The sequence below is a fragment of the Pseudoliparis swirei genome, chromosome 19 (assembly GCF_029220125.1).
Source record: "Pseudoliparis swirei isolate HS2019 ecotype Mariana Trench chromosome 19, NWPU_hadal_v1, whole genome shotgun sequence".
NCBI classification, from domain to species: Eukaryota; Metazoa; Chordata; class Actinopteri; order Perciformes; family Liparidae; genus Pseudoliparis; species Pseudoliparis swirei.
This window is the reverse complement of record NC_079406.1, coordinates 1,947,477-1,967,963: the sequence shown is the minus strand read 5'-3', so window position 1 is coordinate 1,967,963 and position 20,487 is coordinate 1,947,477. Positions and strand designations below refer to the sequence as shown.

At 45.8% G+C, this 20,487-nt stretch overlaps 2 protein-coding genes across 2 annotated transcripts; one reads left to right on the top strand and one right to left on the bottom strand.

The window, feature by feature from the left end:
* The first annotated feature begins 2,544 nt into the window (after window positions 1-2,544).
* On the top strand, window positions 2,545-16,563 carry clint1a (clathrin interactor 1a). The gene is made up of 12 exons (XM_056439555.1): window positions 2,545-2,841; window positions 6,137-6,241; window positions 7,777-7,873; window positions 8,425-8,533; window positions 8,920-9,084; window positions 9,180-9,363; window positions 9,978-10,194; window positions 10,291-10,372; window positions 11,922-11,987; window positions 12,870-13,138; window positions 14,122-14,302; window positions 14,381-16,563. The coding sequence occupies exons 1-12, from the start codon at window positions 2,801-2,803 to the stop codon at window positions 14,611-14,613; spliced, it is 1,749 nt and encodes a 582-aa protein (XP_056295530.1). The 5' UTR covers window positions 2,545-2,800; the 3' UTR covers window positions 14,614-16,563.
* On the bottom strand, window positions 16,024-20,158 carry lsm11 (LSM11, U7 small nuclear RNA associated). The gene is made up of 5 exons (XM_056440065.1): window positions 19,566-20,158; window positions 18,888-19,027; window positions 18,720-18,803; window positions 18,099-18,505; window positions 16,024-16,129 (listed from the first exon to the last, which is right to left on the bottom strand). The coding sequence occupies exons 1-5, from the start codon at window positions 19,999-20,001 to the stop codon at window positions 16,024-16,026; spliced, it is 1,173 nt and encodes a 390-aa protein (XP_056296040.1). The 5' UTR covers window positions 20,002-20,158.
* Window positions 20,159-20,487: the final 329 nt, after the last annotated feature.

Here is a 20,487-nt window from a genome sequence, read left to right as displayed (position 1 = left end):
TCCTGAAAGATCTGTTCAGTGAGTGCCTTTCTATCCATCCTCCTCCGACCCACACACACGTATACAGAAAACACACTCACACACACACACACACACACACACACACGCGGGGAGCCACTTCCATCTCGGCAATCACTTCTCCTGGAGTTCTCCTCTTCGGACGTGTAACAGTAATTGAGGTCGCTCCCTCGGGTGCAGTGCATTCTGGGCTGTTAAGTGCTGTTTCTTGTTGTTTTTCTCTCAAATGGGTTGTATTTGGGCTCTTGTGTTGTTTCCTGCTGCTCTCCTATGGAAGTGTAAGCCGTGGGCCGTATTTACACGTATCATTAAAGAATTGAGAGTAGGGCAACCCAGGGTTTATTTTGCCCGCTGGAATATGAATCAATAACGACAAACAGTCTTAAGACTCTTTTTTGTACATACGCCCGTCACAGGAGAATTTAAAAAATAGTCGATTTCTTTTTCCTCATAAATCGACTGTTTTCTATTTAAGATGACGCTCAGTCAGTCAAGGGTGTTCACTTGCTAGACGCTGACCTCCCCGCTCCCCGCGCCGGGCCCGGCCCCGGTACGCTCGGTGACCTTTCCTCTGCGCGTTGATGACGTTGAGCGTCCAGAAGAGGGAGTGATTGATCTGGATTGACACAAACAGCCAGTGCCCTGCCTGGCCTGTCACACGGCATCACTGGGTCATTGTAGCATGCCTGAATGCCAGATGAGGAGGGATGGAGCACACACACACACACACACACACACACACACACACACACACACAGGGTCCGTGGTGACCTGCAGACCAGGATGGAGGCTGCAGTTTTGAGGAAGATGGAACATATTTGGATGGGGGGAAAAAATAGGTTTTTTTTACGATGGAGAAGTGTGAGCAGTGTGAAGTGAAAGCCAAAGAATATCAGTTCAAAATGGAAAAGAATTATAAAAATATATACAGGACTGTCTCAGAAAATTAGAATATTGTGATGAAGTTCTTTATTTTCTGTAATGCAATTAAAAAAACAAAAATGTCATGCATTCTGGATTCATTACAAATCAACTGAAATATTGCAAGCCTTTTATTCTGATTTATTGCTGATTATTTACAGCTTAAGAAAACTCAAATATCCTATCTCTAAATATTAGAATATCATGAAAAGTATACTAGTAGGGTATTAAACAAATCACTTGAATTGTCTAATTAACTCAAACACCTGCAAGGGTTTCCTGAGCCTTGACAAACACTCAGCTGTTATAAATCTTTTTTTTTACTTGGTCTGAGGAAATATTAAAATTTTATGAGATAGGATTTTTTTCTTAAGCTGTATAATCAGCAATATTAAAAGAATAAATTGCAATATTTCAGTTGATTTGTATATGAATAAAATATCATTATTTTAATTGCAAAATAAAGAACTTTATCACAATATTCTAATTTTCTGAGACAGTCCTGTATATAGATATATATATATACATATATATACATATATATATATATGTATATATATATATATTTAGAAATATATTATTTGTTTCCATTATTTGTTACCATTTTGAACTGATATTCTTTGGATTGTCACTTCACACTGAAGTATATATATATATATATATATATATATATATATATATATATATATATATATATATATATCCAAAACATTATCCATGGCTAGGGGCCTTGGAGCATTACATTTGTCTTCTATTATAACCTTCAATTTTATATAGCGCTTCTCTAAATACCCGAAGTCGCTTACAGAGTCCAGAGTCCAGTAGTCATACACACACAGTCATACCGGTGGTGGTAAACTACATCAGTAGCCACAGCTGCCCTGGGGCAGACTGATATCTTAAATTATAATCTATAAAAACAGGCACTATATCCCAATTATTGTAGTAAAGAATAATAAATTGAGGATAAAATATTAGAAATAGTCCATTCTGGACAATATAGCTTGACCGGTACAGTATTTGTATATATATATATATATATATATAAACACATACTACACATTTTTGATAAACATATAGATTTTTTTATAAACAAGATACTTTTAAACGTTTCAGTACTCTCTGATAATAAAATAAAAAAAGTAATTACAGTTTTGCAAATGCACAAACACATTTCAGCATTTCTGTGCAGTCATTTCTTGTTACTTATTTACATTTACAGTGCTACCAACATACAATTATTGGAATTATTGAATGTCAGTCATACTCTACTGGATATATGGTCGCCGACATGAATATAAACCACTTTTTAATTGCTTCAGGTAATGCTGATGAACTACTTTTCCCATGTCATGTACATTATAATATGATTTTTGTACTGGGGCTGTTTAGCTTTTTATTTTTTTTAATCATCAGCGGCTGACAGCTGTGTGTGTGTGTGTGTGTGTGTGTGTGTGTGTGTGTGTGTGTGTGTGTGTGTGTGTGTGTGTGTGTGTGTGTGTGTGTGTGTGTGTGTGTGCGTGCGTGCGCGCGCGCGTGTGTGTGTGTGTGTGTGTGTGTTTACTCCATTTAAAAAGGAGGTCAATGTCCTCCCGGTACCGGCGGTGCAGACTTTGAGGCCCTCGCCAAGTCGAGGAACTACAAACTCCGTCGCTGCTTCACGCACGTTTGATGACGTCACATCGGCACTTCCCGTCGTGACCTGTTCCTGCCTGTGGGTGCGCGCGCGCCTCCTGTCTCCGAAGAGGTGAAGAAGAGTTTACTTCTCAGAGTTCAGGGTGGGTTCTTTTGGGTCGCGGTGTTCCGTGTGTGGAGGTTTTTTTTTTTGCCGAGGCACCAAGCCCATTTCCCCGGAGCCGAGATGCTGAACATGTGGAAGGTCCGGGAGCTGGTGGACAAAGCGTAAGTATCCCCGGTGCACCTGCTCCGAGAGACACGTACACAAACTTTGACGTCACTCGGACAAGTTAGCTAGCGCGGATGCTACTAGCAATTAGTGAGTTAGCCGACTTTGACAAAACACTATTTTATCTTTTTTTACACATGAATATCCTCTTCTGTTGTCGCAATCGGTGCGCCCCGGTCCTCCTCGTTCGTGAGGGATAACATTACCCAAGACCCACTTCCGCTTTTCTGTTTGTTTGCATTGTGTCCCCGGCAGTTGACGCTAACTCACTTAGCCGACGAGCTAACCGAGGAGCTAGCAGCTAGCCTCCTGGAGGCTAACCGACCAGGATATCCAGCTCTGCTAGTTTGACAGCTCGGTGGCTCAATCGTCTTTATTTATTTAACGTCAACACTTTAGTGCTCTCGATCCTGCCACCTTCACCGGGTATTCTGTCTGCGAGGTTGTGTTAAAAGCTTCATTTAGCTTCACGAGTGTTATGGCACTTGTTACAGGAGCGACTACTTTACTGGAGGTTAAGTTGATTTAAAGTAATGCATTGAGTTGGTTGTGTTTGCTGTTTCCCGATAACTATATCATAGGGGACGACAACTTTCAAAAACACCTGAATATGTCGATATCAGTACCTCCATAAAACACTAAGTTCCAGTTATTTCCCCAACTGATGCATAAACTATAACCACCTGAAATGTACCTGTACGTGTGGTTCAAGCTACTGTATATTCGCTTCATTATGTTGTGTTTCGGCACAACAGAACTTATCAATCAGTGTCCAGTGTGTTGCAACTTGTTGGTTGATGTCCAGCTGCAAACTTTAAGCCCAAGGATGTCATGACATGAGCGCCACGTGACCATTTCTGTACTTTCCACTACATTTTTAATGGAATTAATATAAAGTTTGGCTGGCAAAATGTAAAGACGGTGCCAAAAAAAGCATGCACACTGAATCCCTGGTGCTTGCTCAGTGAGTCATACTCCGACGGCCTTGGCGGTGTTCGCCTCGTACCTGGAAGTGAAGAGCAGCCGAGCCTGAAGTGAGGCAACACCTCGGGCACGGCGTGTCTTTTGTTCCGCTCTGGACTCTGCTTTGCTTCTCCTTGTCGGCTAAATGTGAGCGTGTTCTCCCGTACGCTCGGGTTACAGGTTATTGCACAATTTGTTTCACTCCCTTCAAAGTCTCAACGGCTAATTTTTCTTGCAGACCCAGGGAGACAATGGGGAGTTAAGTCCGTCCAGGAAGGCATTCCTGCTGAATGCACTCGTCTCCCTGGAGCATGTGTTACCGGGAGGGAGAGAGGGAAAGGTTATCGAGATTTTAGGGATGGGAGTTTTCCCCCATTTTCAAATTCCTCTAGTTTCTTCAAAATCAAGCACTTTTGTTTTTTAACCTTCAACAACGATCGTGTCTCATTTGGTCTCGACTCAAATTATAAACTAGAACGGGCACTCGGTAGAGCGCATACCTTCGCATATCACAAGATCGGGCATTGAATTATGAACATTTTGGCATAAGTTGCATGCCAATTGGATACAAATTGACTGCGCTATGGTAGAAAGAAGATCTTGACCTTTTCATGACTTTGACCCGATCAATCCCAAAATATAATCAAATGGTCCCCGGATAATAACCAATCATCCCACCAAATTGTATGCAATTCGGTTTAATACTTTTTGAGTTATGCGAGTAACACGCATACAAATAAATAAATAAATAAATACACGGCGATCAAAACATTACCGTCTGCATTTTCAATGCGAAGGTAATAATGTTCGTATAGTGTCACCAAGCTGGAGGTCATTCACAACAACTCTGTGGCATAATTCAACATTTCCCGTGTGGTTTAAGGATTAACACACAAGCACAAGTTGTGTCCTGTGTTCAAGTTGGAAGCAAAATGTATTGGATGAAGAATGAGAATACAATTTGATTAATGAGTAACAGCAAAGGGGTTTTTGTTTGTTTGACGTACAGCGAGTCCAACGGAAATTTATGTGAGTCACAGAGTATCACAACTTCCGTTTTTACCCGTCTGACATCTAGGACGGGCCGCAACCACCAAGAGATTAGATGCTGCGTTGCTTTATCCTCTCGTTTTGCCCGTCGTGAAGCTTTTGTTGCGTATCGGTAACATAGCGAGAGACCCAGGCTCGTAACACAGCACACGATGTAATCAGAAAGACTCCTACAACTAAATAAAACCTGAATAAACAGGAGATTTAAAGTACAAATGAAGTGAGCGTAATGTGGAGAACAATGCCGTCGTCATTAAGTTTGATACGGGATAAAACTCTGATCGCTCTGACATGAAGCTACTGTCACCCCTGGTCCTCGTCATCCTCTAAACTCCTGGCATAGTCATGTGCAAATATATCTATATATATAATATACAAAACATGTCTGTGTGACTGGTAACTCTCCCAGTAATAAAACCTTTCCTGTAACCACAGAGCGGTGCAGCTCTCGGCCGTGCGCAGTGTGCTGCTGATGTGGCAGCAGAGAGGGAGGAAGGTTCACATGTTCTGCTCAAGACTTACGAAAATAAATTGGAATAAAATGCCTGTTTTTTGTTAAAGATAATGGAATACAAATATAATGCACCAAGGCCTCTAGCAATGGAGAATGTATGTACTTTTAGGCAGATGTAGCGGCTGTTTATACATTATCCAGTCATTGCTTCAAATATATCAAATAACATGTATATTCAATCTTTTCATTGCAATGCACCAAATGTCAAAATGTCAGCTTCCACCTCAATTTAAATGTGTTGACTGGGAGAAAATCTTTAAATTAGCGGCGTAATATTATACAACCCGACAGTGCACACTGTTGTCCAGCATCAGACAACACAATTTGAGAATATAAATCATGATTCTGAACATGTGAACCGGCTTCTCTGTTTACCTGAGAGCAGCTTGTTTAATGCCGCCTGTTTCCTCACTTTTTATTTCCTCGTGACTTTCCTTGAATGTCGAGAAGCGAGCGCTTCATCCGCAGTGAACTCGGCCTGCTCGACTCCAACACAGATTAGCGTGTGCTCGGTTAGGCCTCTATTTTAGTTTTTTGACGAGTGGTTAGGTTCAGCGCGCACACACACACACAAACACAAGTATTTCCCTATTGTCCCTTTGTGCTTTTACCCTCTAAAAGGACAAGTGTACGGGGCGTGGCTCCAGCCTTTCATCCACTATCGTCCATGTTGTGGTTACATAGGAGGCCACACATGTCATTCAGAATACTGAACATGGGCTCGACTTAAGGAAGTAATGTTTCTCTTTTCCCGCTCTGCACAGGACCAACGTCGTGATGAACTACTCGGAGGTGGAGTCTAAAGTCAGAGAGGCCACCAATGACGACTCATGGGGACCATCGGGACAGCTGATGAGCGAGATCTCCAAGTACGCACAACAATATGTATTATATCTCCTGCTGAAAAGCACCAAGATTATTTATATTTGTATGTATATATATAGAGATATTTATCTATATATATTATTATTTGTATTATATATATAAATTTTTTTTAAATTATATTTATATTTATATATTTATATTATTTGTATTATATATATATATATATAATTAATTTTATTATATATATTATTATTTGTATTATATATATTATTTGTATTATATTTATATATATTATTTGTATTATATATTATATTTATATATATTATATATGCTCATGACTTCCTAAACACAAGCATTTTTGCTGACAGGGCAGACTAGTCATGTGCCTGTGCAAGCATGAAATTGTTTATGTATGAGTGTTTTGAAAAGTCGGTGTAAATGCTTGTTTGTACAGTAGTGAGCATACAACTGTATACACAACGCTTTGATTGTATTTACTTAAGTCTAATTCAATCAAGACCTTTCTCTGTTATTGTATTCTTCTTTTACCGTAGAGGCGTGCAAGAAAAATCAAGATATCACAAGTTGAGCAATTGATATACAAATGGTCATTTTGGGGTTAACGTGCTCCTTTTTTAAAGCTATTTTTGACTGCGGGAACACTTTTTGTGGGGGAAAACTCCATTTCAACAAAAGGAACCCAGTTTTTGGTTTTGGTCACATGACCACACAAGGACCCATTTCCGAGGTCGTAACTACTGTACCGCGGCCGGTGCTGAAAACGAGGCTCACAGCTGCTGCAACAAGCACAGCATTCATTCAAGCTGCTGCAATCAGGACTCGGGCACAGATAGGAATTTTAAGATGTTCTGTTATTAACATTGAAGTGCTAATTATGTAGCTGACGTGTGAAACTAACACTTTACTTTGTAATTGATGGTCAATAAGCAGAAAACACTGAAGATCTCTTTTTATTACATCATTTTAGACATTACAAACGACGATGTTAATTATGTTTCGACACACAATGGATGTCACTTTTCTTCAGGGTTTGTAGGGACATGGAAAACCTGGAAAAGTCATGGAATTTGTAAAACGGTTATTTCCAGTTTTGGGGAAGTCATGGAAATGTGTTATATTCACATTTCATTTTAAATAACTAATATACTTTTAAAATAATGACACTATAAATATAAGCCGCCGTGCGCTCTCTCATACGCGCACATCTTTCGCGTTGCAAGTGAACGCACCTTAACTGAAAAGACATAAATGTTTTATTCTGTTATTATTAAATTATTGTCTCATTCATTTGAGTCATTAAAGGTTATTTACTGTACGCTTTGGAATTCTCTTTGTCGGTTTAAATACGACTTTTTCTCACGTATGCAAAGAGATTACAAAACATTTTTGATTATGGAAATTTGGTTGAAAGTCGTGGAAAAGTCCAAATGTGTCTGAGCCCTGTTTAGTTCTTTTCGTCCTTCCCTTTAAAGCGATAAACAAATGTCAACAGACGAACCAGGAAGTTAAAACATTTCCACTGAAAGAGCAACGTCTCCCTTCTTTCCCCCGTCTGCAGAGCCACCTTCATGTACGAGCAGTTCCCCGAGGTGATGAACATGCTGTGGGCCCGCATGCTGAGGGACAGCAAGAAGAACTGGCGGAGAGTCTACAAGGTACGAGGCCACGGGGCGCTGCGACATCACACAGGAGGACGCCATGAGGACGCCATGAGGACGCAATGAGGATGCGATTAGGACGCAATGAGGACTCGGTTAGGACGCGATGAGGACTCGGTTAGGACGCGATGAGGACGCGATGAGGACGCGATGAGGACGCGGTTAGGACGCGATGAGGACGCGATGAGGACGCGATGAGGACGCGAGTAGGACGCGATGAGGACTCGATGAGGACTCGATGAGGACTCGATGAGGACTCGATTAGGACGCGATGAAGACTCGGTTAGGACTCGATGAGGACTCGATTAGGACTCGAAACTTTGCCTAAAACTTTGCACCCGGCCGGAGTAGTCTGTTGACTTTGACGTCCTATTTCTTCCCTCATCGCTCACAGGCGGGAATGAATAGATCTATAGCGATCCACAAAACAAGAACATTTGACCTTTAACAGCTGATTCGTCACGTTGCTCAGTGAGTTGAGCGCCATGTGACTGAAGCAGCTCAAAGGCCCAAAGTTGAGACACTTTTTTCTGCGTTGTGATCCTCAGTCGCTGCTGCTGCTGGCCCATCTCATCAGGAATGGATCCGAGAGGGTCGTGACCAGCACCAGAGAACACCTGTATGACCTTAGATCACTAGAAAGCTTCCACTTTGTAGGTAAGGTACTGCGTTGTTGTTGTTATTTACTCCATTGTTGTATGTGCACGGAGGATGAGCGGTACCTGCAGATATTTGCTTGGCATTAAAAAATGAAATGTAGCTTTGATTTGGAGCAATGCCTCAGCATTGTGGAGTTTAATGTTGATCACAATAGCTTCAGTATGAGCTGTAATGAATGGAGAGAGGCTCTAAGCACTGCTGAGTCCACACACACACACACACACACAGCTGCTTTACTCTCCCCAGCCATGTGTGTGTTTGAGGTGCCGTTTACAAACAAAAACATTTCTCAATACGGTGATACTCTTATTTATTTCCAGTTTTTTTTCATGAAATTAATAAAAAAGTTGTCCAATGCGTGAATGATATTTCTGTGTCTCCAGACGAGAACGGGAAGGACCAAGGTGTGAACGTGCGTCAGAAGGTGAAGGAGACGGTAGATTTCGTCCAGGATGACGAACGGCTACGAGATGAACGGAAAAAGTCCAAAAAGAACAGAGACAAATACATCGGGGTGTCGTCGGACAGCATGGGCTACCGGAATCACGGCAAGTCCTCGACTCGATCGCGGAAGATGACTCATCATCATCATCAACAACAAAGAATATTTTTTTAAGAAACGGATGTCCCGTTGTACCTCCAGCGGGCGACCGGTACGACTCCAGCGACGGCCGGGGGAAGTGGGACGACGACTGGGAGCGGAACAAAGGCCCGTTCCCCTTCAGCGAGAAGCTGGGCGAGATCAGCGACAAAATCGGCAGCACCATCGACGACACCATCAGCCGCTTCCGGAAGCAGGACAGAGACGACTCGCCGGATCGATTCAGGTTGGAGGCGGACGAGTTGACTGTATTTAGTGTCGTCTGGAGATGGAAGGCACCGTTTATGTGCTCTTGTTTTAGAATGTGTGAGTTCCTGTTCCATGTATAATAAGAGTATACTCACTATTCTCACTTATAATTGATTATTGTATAGTGTAAATATTGTGCAATCTTATGTTTTTAGGTTTGTTTTATGACATCTCGGGACGACAGATGAAAAATAGCCTCCTGGCACATTTACAGACATTTTTTATTACCTTTTTTTTAATTATTGTGTTCAAAATATGAAGAAATGAGAAAACACCAAAACCCAGATTCAAAAGATAAAGAATATTACACTAGTTTTCACTGTCTGTTTTCTGAGAGTCTTTATTTTCATATCGGACCAGTCGAACCTTTCAAATACATTTTTAATATATACTTGTATTTTCATTTGGATACTGATCGTACTACAAAGAGAGGAAACGAGTACAAATGACATATTTACTGAAGTGCATACAATAGATGACATTAAGGCCACCTCCAGAACATGGGTTGTGTCTTCTTATTACTTCTTTATGGAAATGAAAACGCACTCCCTGTATCCTGGTCGTCTCACCTGGCCGTCTCTGTCTCCGTAGCGACAACGAGGAGGACCGGAGTCGCCCGTCTCACAACGGCAAGTCGGGGAAAGAGTTCAAAGACGAAGAGGAGACCGTCACCACCAAGACCGTTCACATCGTCCAGGCAACGGAGACCACGGCGACGCGGAAGAGGGGCGTCCCGTCCAAGGTGGTGGACCTGGGGGCCGCAGCCCACTACGTGGGAGACAAGAGCCCAGCCACCACCCCCGAACAGGTAGCTAGATGCGTATGATGTTGTTGGTGTGTGTGTGTGTGTGTTTGTAGGTGTGCATGGACCCTCGTGTTTATGTGAATGTTCTCTTTACTCCAGCCAGCCGCCCCCCCGCCCTCCAGTAGCATCCTAGCCGACCTGTTTATGGTGGACTCCTCCCCGAGCCAGCCTGCTGCCACAGGTACGAGGTTACCGGCTTCAGGGGAGACTCTGATGTGTTGATCAATTCATGCTCTTAAAGCGCAGAAAGGACATTTTAAGCTTAATTTAGCATCTTAGGGAAACAGTTGGTCTTTACCCAGAGGCAAAAATATGTTTATTCCAAGCAGTAAATCCAGAAATAACTTTGTACTGAACAGGAAGTACCCTCAGTGGCTGCAGGACTAGACCCTGCAGGACTAGACCCTGCAGGACTAGACTCTGCAGGACTAGACTCTGCAGGACTAGACTCTGCAGGACTAGACCCTGCAGGACTAGACCCTGCAGGACTAGACCCTGCAGGACTAGACCCTGCAGGACTAGACCCTGCAGGACTAGACCCTGCAGGACTAGACAATGCAGGACTAGACTCTGCAGGACTAGACTCTGCAGGACTAGACTCTGCAGGACTAGACTCTGCAGGACTAGACCCTGCAGGACTAGACCCTGCAGGACTAGACTCTGCAGGACTAGACCCTGCAGGACTAGACCCTGCAGGACTAGACCCTGCAGGACTAGACCCTGCAGGACTAGACCCTGCAGGACTAGACTCTGCAGGACTAGACTCTGCAGGACTAGACCCTGCAGGACTAGACCCTGCAGGACTAGACCCTGCAGGACTAGACCCTGCAGGACTAGACCCTGCAGGACTAGACTCTACAGGACTAGACTCTACAGGACTAGACTCTGCAGGACTAGACTCTACAGGACTAGACTCTGCAGGACTAGACTCTACAGGACTCTGCAGGACTAGACCCTGCAGGACTAGACCCTGCAGGACTAGACCCTGCAGGACTAGACCCTGCAGGACTAGACCCTGCAGGACTAGACCCTGCAGGACTAGACCCTCCAGGACTAGACTCTGCAGGACTAGACTCTGCAGGACTAGACCCTGCAGGACTAGACTCTGCAGGACTAGACTCTGCAGGACTAGACCCTGCAGGACTAGACCCTGCAGGACTAGACCCTGCAGGACTAGACCCTGCAGGACTAGACTCTGCAGGACTAGACCCTGCAGGACTAGACCCTGCAGGACTAGACTATGCAGGACTAGACCCTTTAGGAATAGACCCTTTAGGACTAGACTATGCAGGACTAGACTATGCAGGACTAGACTATGCAGGACTAGACCCTGTAGGACTAGACTCTGCGGGACTAGACTCTGCGGGACTAGACTCTGCGGGACTAGACCCTGCGGGACTAGACTCTGCAGGACTAGACTCTGCAGGACTAGACCCTGCAGGACTAGACTCTGCAGGACTAGACCCACTCGAGTCCCTGAGCCCAGCTGCTGATGCTCGCTTCAGGTTTTGGGGGGCGGGAGCAGAGGCAGTTGACGTCTAGTAACTAAGTGCGCCAGATGTTTTCGGAGTAGAGGGCGGGAGCGCCGAACAGATGTTTGGTCTCCTCAACCCATCGTCTGCCCCCCCCCCCTGCACTCCTGACACTAAAGGAATGCTAACCATGGCAGAATGACACCTGGAGGCTCGCTTGTGTTGAAATTGATGTTTCTGTCGATACCTTCAACGCAGACCTGATCACTGGATTCGCTGACTTCGCCTCACCTGCTTCCTCCGCCGGCGTCTCCGTGGCATCTGGTTGGTTTCAAGACTCTTTTTGTGTGTGTGTGTGTTGCAGCCATACTGCTAGAATATTCAGAGAGAAGCCCCGGCCATATGGAGCCTGCTACCTGCTCTGCATAACAAGAACAGACACGCATCAACTCCTGTTATGGATGACAAGGAGACGGGGGAGGGGGAGGAGCTTAAAGAGATTGAGAGGGGGGAAGCCGGGCCGGTGCATTGAAAATATAGAAACGTGGTGGTCACCGCCGACGGATGAAGCAACACCGACTTTAAGGGAGACTCTGTTCATGCTTCATGCAGCGTTCGTACGGTCGTGGAAAACCTGCAAAAGTCCTGGAATTTGTAAAATGTTTATTTCCAGACCTTGAAAAAAAATCCCCAAAGTCATGGAAATGTGTTGTATTCATATTTTCATTTACGCTGAGTTTAGAATAATGAAAATGCTTCTTTTTTTTAAGAAAGACGCTCTAAATATAACCCGGCGTACATTCGCTCTCATACTCATTTTTCCGCGCTGCAAGTGAACGCACCGTAACTGAAAAGACATGAATGTTTATTCTTTTAATCTAAACTATTGTCTCATTCATTTGAGTCATTTACGGTTTTATACTTTATGCTTTGGAATTCTCTTTGTTACTTTAAATACGAAATTTGTTCACGTCGCACTGAGATTTCACAAAATGTTTGGTCATGGACATTTAGTTTAAAGTCCTGGACACCCATTGGTCACCGTCTGGATGAACCTGTTAATGATGCGTCTAAATGCTTTAGTGACTTGTTTCCAGTATCTTGTAATAATTTGCTCATCTCACAAAGCAAACATCACAATTCAGAAGGTAAATATAGACTTTCATTCAACTCTCTCTCTTTCTCTTTCTCTCTCTCTCGTTGCAGCCGCTCCTTCCTCCAGCAGCAACGGAGACTTCGGGGAGTGGAACGCCTTCCCCGGAGGTCAGATGCCGGCGTCCGCTCAGACCTCCGGCGCCGGCGGAAGTGACCTCTTTGGAGGCGTGACAGGCCCCGCCCCCGGCCCCGCCCCCCCCTCGGCCGACCTGTTTGACCTGATGGGGCCGACCCAGAGCCTCGGCTCCTCCCAGAGCCTCAACTTCAGCATGAGCGGCTCCCAGAGCATGAGCGCCACGCTGCTGCAGGCCGGCCCGCAGGTACCGCTCATGAATAATGACTTCACATATCATCACAAGAACTGCTTGAATTATACAGGCGGGAGATAAATATCCTCGGAAGACAACAATGCACTTTATGATTTTTAGTTTTAATGCATGCAGAGCGAGACTGATGCATTTTAGGATTATGCATTTTTCATAGGTATATTTTAGACTATAAAAATACATACAAGAAATTAAGTGGTGAGAGAGAGAATGGGGGGAGGGGGAGAAAACAGTTTCTATGTACCCAGTTGTTTAATGCGTTTTAATAATAATTATTGAGTTGGTGATGTTGTTTTGTCCACTCTGAGTAAATATTGGTGGATCAACAAATAACTCTTTAACGCCGTCGTGTCGTTCTGACGCGGGAAATAAATTAACATCAAACGATTTAATAAATTCAGTCTTCATGGCCTTTAAACCTTTTACTTGCATTACTCGGCTTCTTCCATCACGAAGACCTTCTGTGACTGAAAGATGGAGGACGAGCGCGGCAGATGCTCGCCGCCCCCCAGAGACCACCCACTACCCGCCCACTACCCGCCCACTACCCGCCCACTACCCGCCCATTACCCGCCTACTAACCGCCTACTAACCGCCTACTAACCGCCTACTAACCGCCTACTAACCGCCCACTAACCGCCCACAACCCGCCCACTACCGGCCCACTAACCGCCCACTACCTGCCCCCCAGAGACCGACCACTACCCGACCACTAACCGCCCCCCAGAGACCGCCCACTACCCGCCCACTACCCGCCCACTCCTCCTGACGCGGGAGGAGAAGAATCTCTTCTGAGTTACACAAACATTAAAAAGCCAAAGAAAAGCTCCGTGGATGTCGACCGTGTTCCCAACTAAAAGAAGACAGAACTTGTTCTTTGTTCCGCGAGGAAGACGCCCCGCTGCCTTTCGTGACTTTAGAGTCTTAACGGCGTTATCGAGGTTCAGTGGGAGTTTAATTGCTCGTTTCTCCTCCAGCACCTTCAGAATATGGGCGGTGCTCTCCAGCCGCAGTTGGCGTCCTCTCAGGGCGCCGGAGCCAAAGCGGCGCTCCCCTCCACCTGGTCGGACCCCACGGTGAACATCAGCCTGGACTTCCTGGGCCCGGGCGCGCACCCCCCCAAGCAGAGCCAGCCCACCCTCAACACGCTGCAGCACGGTGAGCGCCGGCACGGAGACGTCATCCATCGTCCTTTAACCGCGACGCTCTCGTTAATCTCTGCTCCGCCGTCTCCAGGCGTCCCGCCCGCCCTGCTCCCCCAGGGGTTCTCGGCGATGAACCTCGGAACTGCGCCTGTGAGTCCCATGATGCACCCTGGTATGGGCATGGCGGCCAACCAGGGCATGATGGGGATGGGCATGAACATGGGGATGCTGCCGCAGGGGGGGATGGGCATGGGGATGAACCCTGCGATGGTCCAGCAGCCCAAACACGACGCATTCGCCGACTTCGGCAACTTTGGAAAGTGATGGAACTGGAGAAACAGATGATCTGGTGGAGCGGCGATCTCTGTATATGTAGATATACGTATATACATCTCTATATACGTATATCTATCTATATGTAGATATACATCTCTATATACGTATATCTATCTGTATATGTAGATATACGTATATACATCTCTATATACGTATATCTAGATGTGTATCTCTCTCTTTCCCTCACACTCTCCCCGTGGTAACAGATTGTTATGAGCTGCAAACAAAGAGTACTTGAATCATGTCGACCATCACGATGTCCTGCAATCTCCTTTTTATTTTTTATTTTATTCTATTGGTTTTCTTTATTTTAGAAATGCCGTGCTGTGATATGCATCTGAATGTGTGTGTGTTGCGTTTGAACCAATGACCTGTCTGGTGTCGGACACACACACACACACACACTGACGTCGCTCCAGTGAAATAACAGAAACGAGATCCGTGGCTGCGGAATTTTTCCCTTTTTCGAGGTGCGTTGCCGAATAACTCGATCGTCCATTTTAACTTTCTAATGTACATTTAAAGAATATATCAAGTTACTTTTTATGTCGTTGCTCTTCCTCTTTTTTTTACTTTTTTTTTTGGGACCTGTAAATAGAAATCTGGAGCCCTTTGCAAAATAAGTTATGACGCTCCTAATAATATGAGAGAGGCGGCGTGACGAGACCAAACCGCTCACGGCGCCTCGCCTCTGTACAGAAAGGCTCGTCATGAAGGAGTGAAGGTTATGGATTTAATTTGAGTTGAACAGACCATCAATTGTGGCCTTTTCTTATTGCTATATATATTTTACTTATGAAGTTTATAATCAGTTTGCATCCAATTGAGATAATCAGTAGGTAGCGAGGACCTCGTACGGGGGGCGTGGGTTCTTAATGACAGCACAGAGTGCCTTTGACCTTGGGTTTGACCTTGACCTTTGACCTCCTAGAAGGAAACCATGTGACCTGAGGGGGGGCGGCGACCAGACCGGAGCTTCTGTACCGTGTACACACGTCTGTGTTTGTGCCGACGCCTCAGGCCACGCCTCCGCCCGAATAATGTCGCCCGCTGTGTTTTTTTGGAGTTCATCCCACGTTCCGCTTCACTCGGGTCGGCGATGACGTCGGAGCTAGATGTCGGGAATGTATTCGGCTCCTCGAAGGACTCGGGCCGTTGCATCGTCTCACCTTCCAGCTCCGTTAATGTCGCACATCGAAAACTAAAATAAACGGCCAACTTGGAAAAACTGCGTCGCAGCCGTCTGAATGTTCCGCCTCTTATTTATGAGGAAGCTCTTCCACCAGTAGAGGGAGCTCCTCACCACTAGGGGGAGCTCTTCCACTAGTAGGGGGAGCTCTTCATGGTGAGGAGCTCTTCCACCAGTAGGGGGAGCTCTTCACCACTACGGGGAGCTCCTCACCACCAGGGGGCGCTCTTCCCCAGTGGGACGCCTCTGTCCTCCCGGTACGTCGTGCTCTGGCTCGTGGTGAGCGATCCTTCCAGCGACCGGATCCTTTCGATCCTGTAGACGTGCAGGACGTGGCTCCTCAGCGGTTCAAGTGCCTCCTCGTGACCTTGTGACCTTTGTGATGAGCGATAAGTAAATCTTGGCTTCCTCATGTTTTTTTAGTACGTCAACGATTCCATGAATGACCCCGTGAGGAGGCCGACGGTCAGGAACACGGAGTCGCCTCGAGCATCAAAATGACCAAAATCTGTTTGCTGTTTTTTCTAAAAAAAATCTATATATCTATCAGAAGAGGTTGTTTCATCTATTTTGTACTTCAAATTGATTTGATCTTCTCTGAAGTGGGATTGTTACTGAAACACTAGCATATGCAAATGTAAAGAATAGAAAATGATTTTGTTGTTTTTTGTTGTTTCATTGTCCCATATTGTTTTCGGTTTGATGTCCACATTGATTCTTTATCTACAACATTAAACAGTTGATTGAGATCCGGTAATGGCGTGTGTTATTTGCTGTGCTGAGTCATTAGCCGCGTGCAAAAGAGCTTCGGGCAGCACAAGCGGCGCCGCGGCGCTCGACTCTGAAATTACATTTGAGTTAATGCGAGTTCGGGAGAACTTCGGTTGTAATGAAAGGTCAACGATATAAATATACACATTAATAAAGACGCAGACGATGCCAACGCGTCCGCTGGAATGAGGCCGCTTAACACGTTTAATGTAAAGAACTGTTGTTGCTTTGACCTTCGATATCATTCAACTGAATTTGGCCTGATTACTGCGGGAGACCTCCGATTCATCAACACACAAACAATCGACCCCATTGTGTTACTCTCTGGAGAAGAAGCCTGTTAAATGGGCTACACTAATAACGTATGAATGAAAAGTAACCGCATGTTTTTATATGAACTCTGCTGGAATGTGTCCCATTTATGGTATGAAAATATATAGAAAGAGGGTCAATTAAACCGCATCAAATTATGAAGAACTAAAAATAAGATGCTCAGACCCAGAAACATAACACGCAAGCATCCTAAAGTAACCTCTGCGGGTTCAGTAGCGGGAAAAAAAGCATCTTTACAACTTCCATGATGCAGTAAATTGTGCTTTTATGGGTAATGTTCCCATTAAAGAGTAAAAAGCAATCAGACGTCAAGACCGATGACGGCTGTTAAGTGCCATCTGCAATCTCGAGCTTCACGACTCAATTATTCATAACGCATTTATGAAGTCCGCAGAGACTGCGCTGTCCTCCCCGCTCAGGATAACGGGAGCGACAGAAAGGGACAAGGGCGCAGACGAGGCGGCGCGTGTTTCTGCTGCCACCTGCTGGCCGGGCAGCAGAACGCACGCAGCGGCGTCACGAGACCAGGGTTCACACGTCTTGACCAATGGGTGTCCAGGACTTTAAACCAAATGTCATGACCAAACTGAAACCTCGGTATAAACATGAACAATTTAGAAAATGTTGCCTATTGAGAGCGTACGCCGGCTTATATTTTGAGCGTCTTTCTTTAAAAAACATTTCAACGTCTGCGTAAATGAACATGTGATTCTAACAATTTTCCATGACTTTTCCAAAACTTTTGATTAAAAAAAGCAGAGGAAAAAAGACGAGACATGCCTGTAATTAGAACAGAAGCTTTTATTCCTTTAAAAATCAAGATAATTTCTCTGGTCGGCGGAAGGAAGAAAGAAAAAACATCCATATCAATATGATATAACATTAGTCCTCGTTTTAATTCCCCTGAATTTTATTGAATCAAATGTCTGGGAGTTCATCCAGAGATAAGGAGAAAGAGGAAAGAAGAGAGACAGGAGAGTGAGAGAAAGAGGAGGGAAAGAGAAAGTAAGAGGAAAAGAGAGAAAAGTATATATGAGAAAGATGAGAGAGAGGAAAAAGAGGAGAAGGAAAGCGTGAGAGAAAAAGATGATCGCCGTAAAGAAAGAAAACCGTTGCGTGTAACAGTCTGTAGTCTTTTCTTTCAGTCAGACGGCCGGCTGCGGGCCGGGCGTCTGCGGACCAAGCGGCTGCGGGCCGGGCGTCTGCGGGCCGGGCGTCTGCGGGCCGAGCGTCTGCGGGCGTCTGCGGGCCGGGCGTCTGCGGGCCGGGCGTCTGCGGACCGGGCGTCTGCGGGCCGGGCGTCTGCGGGCCGGGCGTCTGCGGGCCGGGCGTCTGCGGGCCGAGCGGCTGCGGGTTCACCAGCAGGACGTTCTCCCCCCGGATGAACAGCTGGTTGATGTGGCGTTCGAGGACCCGGCCGTACGTCCGGGGCTCTTTCTTCCCGCGGGCCTCCGGTTTGACTCCGGCGGCGCCGGAGCGTCGGGACTCCGCCCCCCCGTGGGCGGACCTGTTTTTCGGGGTTCTGTCTGGGTTCTCCGCGGGCTCGTCTCCCACCGGGTTCTCCTGCAGCTTCAGCTTCTCGAAGAGCTGAACACAGGATTTCAGTCACGATGATGGGAAGTTAAACCCTCTCTTCTAATCTGAATATTCATGGGTGTCTTTTTTTTTTTAAAGAGCCCAAATTCTTTAACAATAGTATTTAAAAGAGCAGCGCATACAGCATCGCTGCTAATGAAAACAATACTTCTGAGAGAGAGTGAGAGGAGAGAGGTGAGACTAAGAGAAAGAAGGCGAGGCCGACCCGTGAGATGGTGAGGGCCTTCTCGTGGTGGAAGGCCTCTCCGAGCAGCGGCTCCCGGTACGTCTCGTCCACGTCAACCATCGCCTGAGGAGGAAGAAAACAACAACAACAACAAGTGAGTCGAGGCCGACGTCGAGACGAGGTCGCTGCAGGACCAGGAGTTCTCACCATGTTCCAGAACTTGTCGAAGGCCACGACGAAGCCGGAGCACACCCCCCTCAGGCCCTTGAAGGTCCTGATGTGAACTTTGACCCGGATCCTCTCCTCCACACACCTGTACAGCTCGCCCAGCGGACTGCCTTTACACACTGGACACACACACACACACGCCGGTTACTCAGCCGTCGCATGCCGATCAGCGTGAACCTTTAAGTGAAGACGATGATCAGATCATCAGAAATACAAAAACCATCCCATCACGGCCTCAGAGTGAAACTGATCTGACTCTATATATGTTCTCGTATATAAAGATATTATTGTTGTGCCTTCAGCTTCATGGTAATAAAGGAACATGTGTGTGTTCCCTACGTGACAATACAGTTGCTATATATTATATGGCCTGCTTTTTTATCTTGTTTATTTATTTTATCGCACCATCAGTACAGTGTATTGCACTTTTGCTTTTTCAATTGTTGACATGTTTTGGCCCTGTTACTGCCTAATTGTTTTAATTAACTACTCTAACTGCACTTTGTGACATTAGTGCAAAATAAATAAACTTTACTTACTTAAAGTGACATTATTAAGAAAGAGTCATAACCATAGACACGTAAAGTGCATTGTGTGCAACTGTTAACCACAACCAGGGGGCTGCTGGTTCCGTTCGCGGTGGTTCTTTGGACCTACGGGGCATCCTGGTCAGGACGTTCTTCTGGACCTCCTGCCTCCTCCTCCTGCGCGCCGCGTGCTCCTCCAGCTTCTTCTCCGACACCGGGTTGTTCACCACCAGCTTCTTCAGCCTCGCGATGCGTTCAGGGTCCGCCACGCCTTTCGTCGCCTTCAGCCGCCTCTTCTCCACGTTCTCCGGCTTGGCTCGGCCGCGGCCGCCCTTCACGAAGCTCTCGTACGCCGCCACGTTGTTGAAGCCCTTGATGTTGGGGAAAGGCAGCAGCACGGCCGGCGCGTACAGGGCCAGGAGCGGGTCGAAGCGGTCCGAGCAGACGTCCGTTCTTCCCGCGTCATCGTCTCCGGTCGCCGCTGCTCGCGGCCCCGGGACCGAAGAGCCGGAAGCGACCGCGTCTTTAGGGTCGGGCTTCAAGCTCTTTCTGTCTCGCTCCTCCATGTTTTGAAACGACCCGCAACGGAGCAACACGAGCACGAGTGAAAAGCACAGAATCCCGGGAACGTTTCTTAACGTCGGTCCGAGGAGGAGGTTACACTCTGCGCCTTTTTCAAGAGGCGCTAAACACGCCAGAGACACGAGCTTGTCAATATCGGAAGCGTTTTTTTCATGTTGTTGTTGTATGTGTTTTTTATTTTCTCTCTAATGATTTTATTGTAAATAACTTCATCCATAAAACAATATCAACTAATTTCCCCAGAAAACAGCCGAGCCTTCATATTGACCATCAGTTCCGTACAACGTGATACATCCTACTCATACACGATCTTTGGCATCCACTTTCCTTCCGTCACCACAAGATGGCGCTAACACACAGATTATGTTTGCTTGCTTCTACATAAGTATGGTACATCTGCGTGCTTTCAAATAAATATATAGATATACTCCAAAACAGAAACAAAAGAATACATTTGTATAATGATGGAC

What these genes read in the sequence shown, in the direction of transcription:
- clint1a (XM_056439555.1), top strand. Translation starts at nt 2,801, where the DNA reads ATGCTGAACATGTGGAAGGTCCGGGAGCTGGTGGACAAAGC. An exon ending in CTGATGAGCGAGATCTCCAA is followed by an intron (nt 6,242 to 7,776) that starts GTACGCACAACA and finishes CCCCGTCTGCAG; the next exon opens with AGCCACCTTCATGTACGAGC. An exon ending in AGAAAGCTTCCACTTTGTAG is followed by an intron (nt 8,534 to 8,919) that starts GTAAGGTACTGC and finishes CTGTGTCTCCAG; the next exon opens with ACGAGAACGGGAAGGACCAA.
- lsm11 (XM_056440065.1), bottom strand. Translation starts at nt 20,001, where the DNA reads ATGGAGGAGCGAGACAGAAAGAGCTTGAAGCCCGACCCTAAAGACGCG. An exon ending in TCGACAAGTTCTGGAACATG is followed by an intron (nt 18,804 to 18,887) that starts GTGAGAACTCCT and finishes CTTCCTCCTCAG; the next exon opens with GCGATGGTTGACGTGGACGA. An exon ending in GCCCGGCCCGCAGCCGCTTG is followed by an intron (nt 16,130 to 18,098) that starts GTCCGCAGACGC and finishes GCACGTCTACAG; the next exon opens with GATCGAAAGGATCCGGTCGC.